Raw genomic sequence first — 4,819 nt, forward strand, 5'->3', positions numbered from 1 at the left:
CAAACACATCTTCTTAGACAGGGCTAGCTTGTTGATGGGAAGTGTGAAGTGAGCAAGATGTAGATACCAACTAACAAAGTTCCTACTTTCAGTTTCCGGAAAATGTGCTTTCTGTTTGTTCGATTTGATCATGGCTGTGAGACACTAAGGGTGCTAGCCAGACTTGCTGTGTGTGACTTGTTGCTGTGATCACGCGGCTTGCTGTGGTATGGTGTGTGTCATGATGTGTGTCATGGTGTGTGTGATTGTGTGTGTGTGTGTGTGTGTGTGGGTGTGTCATGGTGCGTGTCATGGTGTGTGTTTGTGTGTGTGTGTGTGTGTCATGGTGTGTCTCATGGTGTGTCATGGTGTGTGTCGGCATTGTGTGTGTCATGGCGTGTGTCATTGTGTGAGTCATGGTGTGTGTCATGGTGTTTGTCATGGTGGGTCTCACTTCTTTGTTATGGGTAAGAAACTTCGTGGTCAATAGTGCTGCTTTTCTGTTGTGTTGATTTAGCAAGACTTATGCCTCTAGATTCCCTGAGCATCTGATGTACCCCTCCTGCAAACCCGTTTTTTTGCAAGACACTCTTTATCAGGTCCGTGCTGTGTTAAACGGACTTTTTTCTCGCGTATACTTCCCTTTAGTGCCCTGTCGTACGTTACAAAAAGCAAGACAAATATCATGGTAATACGACACAGTGATAAGAGAGTGACTGTAAACAGAGGTATATTAAGGGTGTTAGCCAGGGTGATATTCTGGGTGTACAAATGATTCGAACTGTGTGCGGCTGTCGGCAGTCGCAGTATGTTATCGAGCGAGTCAAACGGGGCAGTACTTGTTTGTGTAGCAAGTCGTATCGAATTTGCTATCGTGCATGCTTACAATCGCGTTCCTTAGTGAAGGGTTTTCTGTCCGGGTGTGTCTTTTGTGCACTGTACGCTGTGTTAGTTTTGTCCACACATGGCAGTGGTTAAAATTGCCAAATACATAATTCTAGTAAATACCTTAGCGTGTTAGCAGAGAATAGATGCTATTGGATGTCATGGAGCTGTATGTAGCAGGAACTAGCAATAACTTATACGTTCTAGTAACATGCCTAAAACATCAGGATACTGTATGGCAGAAAGGTGCCATAAAGACAATAATCCGATTTCTTGTTCTACATCTTCGCATCGAGGCGTTTGAGGGCTGTACGTTTACACAATGATATCATGCTGTATGCAACAGTAACTACAGGCAGTAAGCTATAGGTCCTACTGAAAAGACTTAAGACTGTGTGAAAACAAGGTGCCATAAAGACATTCTGCCGACTTATGTTACTTCTTCTTTAGCGTTCGTTGGCAATAACTTCCAGGTGCACCGCTTTTATCTATATATATTTTTGTTTAAAGTGTTGATTGATTGAATGTCGTTTGTTTAGCGTGTATACTCATATTCCATCCCCAATTCTCCGAGTGAAGCTGCAGTCCGAGGATCTAAAGCTGTGTACAATCAAAGGAATTGTGTAGCTTCCGTTTTGGAAAATGTCCACATCATAACATAGGTTCCTCAAAAGAGCATCGTCCTGGGGATGGGAGGAGGAGGGGGGGGGACGGTGTGAAAGAATTTCGCCTTACGCGACTTGTGCATTAACATTGACTTCTCGTTGTTGTTATATTCCTTCAGGTCTCACCTGTAACCATGGCAACGGCGGCTGGAGCAAGCTCAGCAGACAATGACACAGAATGCTCCGTGTGTCACGAGCTGTTCAAGAAGCCCAAACTGCTGCCCTGTGCTCACGTCCTGTGTCGCCACTGTCTTCTCTCCTGGCTCGCCTCCAACACCGATGCCCTCTGTCCGCTCTGCAGGGGCGCCATCGCGGACCCCAAAGAGAAAAGCAAGACGAAGGGGTGGGAGGAGGTGGTGGACGCCTTACCGGATGACGTCGCCATGGCAGCAATGGTGGATAGTACACGTGTACTGAGTCAGGACCATGTTTGTGTTGGATGCAAGTCAGCGGCTGTGTCCATCTGTCTCAACTGTAACGATATGATGTGCAAGTCCTGTGGCGACCTACACACCAAATTCTCTGCGACCCGTGACCACAAGGTGGAAGACCTGTCCAGCATGACAGCGGAAGAGCTAGCCGCCAGTCAGCCTGACCACTGCAGCGTGCACACCAGCAAGCCGTGCGAGCTCTTCTGTCCCACTCACGGGGCCGCCATTTGCCACCTGTGTGCCAGCGCCAAGCACCGCGCATGCCCAGACCTGACGGAACTGGCGGAAGCGGCAGACAAGTCACGTGAAGAGCTGAGTCGAATGTTGACGTCACTGCTGACGGAAGAGCAGCAACTGGAAGAAGCTGTGGCAGCGTTGGAGCGCCACCTGGAGGCCACGGAGAAAGTGGTACAGGAAGCAGTTGCTGAGATCGACAGGACCTGCGACCAGTTAGAGAACTCTGTCAAGGAATGCAGGCGTCGTCTGAAGGAGATGACGCTCGATGCCAAGGCCAAGGTGAAGGACACAGTCTTGACCGTCAAGGTCACCTTGTTGGATCATCGAGGCAGGCTGACGTCACACCGACGTGTTGCTGATCGCACCACCCGAGGGTCCACCAATAAAGGGATGTGTGACGTCACTCGTGCTCTGAGGGACCGTGTGAAGGATATACTGGACACTTGTGGTCAACGCCGAGCGCACTTGAAGGCGGTTTCCATGGTTACGCTGATCATTGACGCCGCCGCTGTGTCCCGTATTGAGAAGGAACTGTCGGAGCTTGGTCAGGTGAAAATAAGCCCTGCGTCTGTCGGTCCTGTTCAGGTGAGAACATCTATAATGGGTTTTGTTGTTGTTGTTGCTTTTTACCCTCTGATAGTCAGCCTGTGAACGGTTGACTAATATACAGAAACGCCGTCGCATTTAGTTTACACAATGAAAAAGGTTATATTTGCATTGGATTCCTTGCAAAGCGCACAAACATTTGTACTTGTTAAGACGAGCACAATAGAAACAGAGAAAATACCATAATTATCATTATTTCAAAATTCGAATAAGTTTTCATTAAAATAAAACATGCCTGCATTGATAATATCATTTCTACTTCAATTTTAAAACAAATGATGTGTCTTTCTCCAAAGTTGGCATGACGATGCAGCATTCTAAACACAAATTACGGCAAACGTTGGTTGGAAACAAACGCTATTTTGTCACGGTCTAGCTACGACAATTTCGTTATTCCCTGATACACTTGACGATTCACTGTGAGTACTTTGCATACGTTACAACAACCTCTGCTGCGATGAATATAATGATTAAGTTTTGTTTGAATCTCGTCATCAGTCCCTTTGGGTTGTTGATTGGCGATTGATTAAATGTTTGTGATGTCTCGTTGTTTCAGAGCCTTGGGTGGCGTTTTCACACAAACCACGGGAAGTACATTGCACTGAGCAACGACGGTCTGACAGCACAGAGAGTGAAGGGTGATACCAATGGTATTGTTGTTGCTGACCAGCCCATGGTGCCCAACGTGATGTATGAGGTGTGTGTGTGTGTGTGTGTGTGTGTGTGTGTGTGTGTGTGTGTGTGTGTGTGTGTGTGCGTGTGTGTGTGCGTGCGTGTGTGCGTGTATATATGTGTGTTAGTGTGTGTGTATGTGTGCGTGTGCGTGTGTATGTGTATGTGTGTGTGTGTGTGTGTATGTGTGTGCGTGTGTGTGTGTGTGTGTGTGTGTGAGTGTGTTTGTTTGTTTGTCTGCCTGTCTGCTTTTTTGTCTGTGTGTCCGTCTCCGGTTCCCTTATAAAAAAAAAATTACTTCATACTCTATTACCATTGTTAGATAAAGAATTGCATTTGTCTTTGTCATTGTCGTTGTCTGTCTGCATACATGTGCAAACACTCAGATCCCTAAACAAAACAACATGTAAAGTTAAATTGTAACAGAAACGGAATTGTGTGCAGATCCGAATAGACAAGCTAGACCCGCCGTACGGTTCCTGCTACCTGCCGTGTGGAGTGGTGCTGACTGATCCCGATCACCTCCGTCTGCCTGTCACAGCTTTCAATGGATGGGGCAGTGAGGCTGTTGTCATCAGTGGTGCTGTGTACAACCGTGGACACACAGTAAGGTCATGTTGACACAACTTTGCTCGTTAGTGTGTATCATATGCTGCATGATGTATATGTCTACATTTTAAAGTTACAACACTTTTTGATACCAATTTTTGGTTACAAGAAAGGAAAACAGAAAATGTGTTGGGGATTGTTTCCAAAGTTATGTTGGGTTTGTCTTTAAAATATGTAATGTTTAGAATATAAAAGAGTTTTTTTTAAGGGAACTTTTTTTAAGCCACACCGATCGAAACAAACTATCGATTTCGCTAATAGTTTGCTTGTGATATTTTTAGAGTGTGCTGTAACAAGTGTGAAAAAGAGAGAAATCAGTCGGACAGACTTTATGTTACAGAAATGTGAATATGATGACATGCCAAGATTGAGATAAACGAGGGATGGGTATTTGAATGGAGTTTCTGACCGAACAGTTACAACCACATTACCTATATTGGAAGTGGTATTAATCCCTGGTTTACGTTTCTGGCAATGATGTGTTTACGTTTGAAATATTGTAACGTGTCTATCCGATATGACTGGAAATAGCTTAATTACATGACGTTTTCGTAGGCTAAAATTAGATCCGTTTCTTAATTCGCATGTGCATATTTCCTGACGCATCCGATCGAGTTTAACCAAAACATGACACAATGCCGAGCAGATCGAGTCCCCACAACCGTATATGCAAACAAGTCGCGTAAGGCGAAAATACAATATTTAGTCAAGTAGCTGTCGAACTCACAGAATGAA

General features: G+C 45.3%; 1 protein-coding gene across 1 annotated transcript; it reads left to right on the top strand.

Moving 5' to 3' along the window:
* LOC138977242 (E3 ubiquitin-protein ligase TRIM56-like) lies at nt 1–2,848 on the top strand. The gene is made up of 2 exons (XM_070350149.1): nt 1–206; nt 1,649–2,848. The coding sequence occupies exon 2, from the start codon at nt 1,664–1,666 to the stop codon at nt 2,846–2,848; it is 1,185 nt and encodes a 394-aa protein (XP_070206250.1). The 5' UTR covers nt 1–206; nt 1,649–1,663.
* The last annotated feature ends 1,971 nt before the right edge of the window (nt 2,849–4,819 follow it).

The sequence above is a fragment of the Littorina saxatilis genome, linkage group LG9 (genome assembly GCF_037325665.1).
Source record: "Littorina saxatilis isolate snail1 linkage group LG9, US_GU_Lsax_2.0, whole genome shotgun sequence".
Classification (NCBI taxonomy): Eukaryota; Metazoa; Mollusca; class Gastropoda; order Littorinimorpha; family Littorinidae; genus Littorina; species Littorina saxatilis.

What these genes read in the sequence shown, in the direction of transcription:
- LOC138977242 (XM_070350149.1), top strand. Translation starts at nt 1,664, where the DNA reads ATGGCAACGGCGGCTGGAGCAAGCTCAGCAGACAATGACACAGAATGC.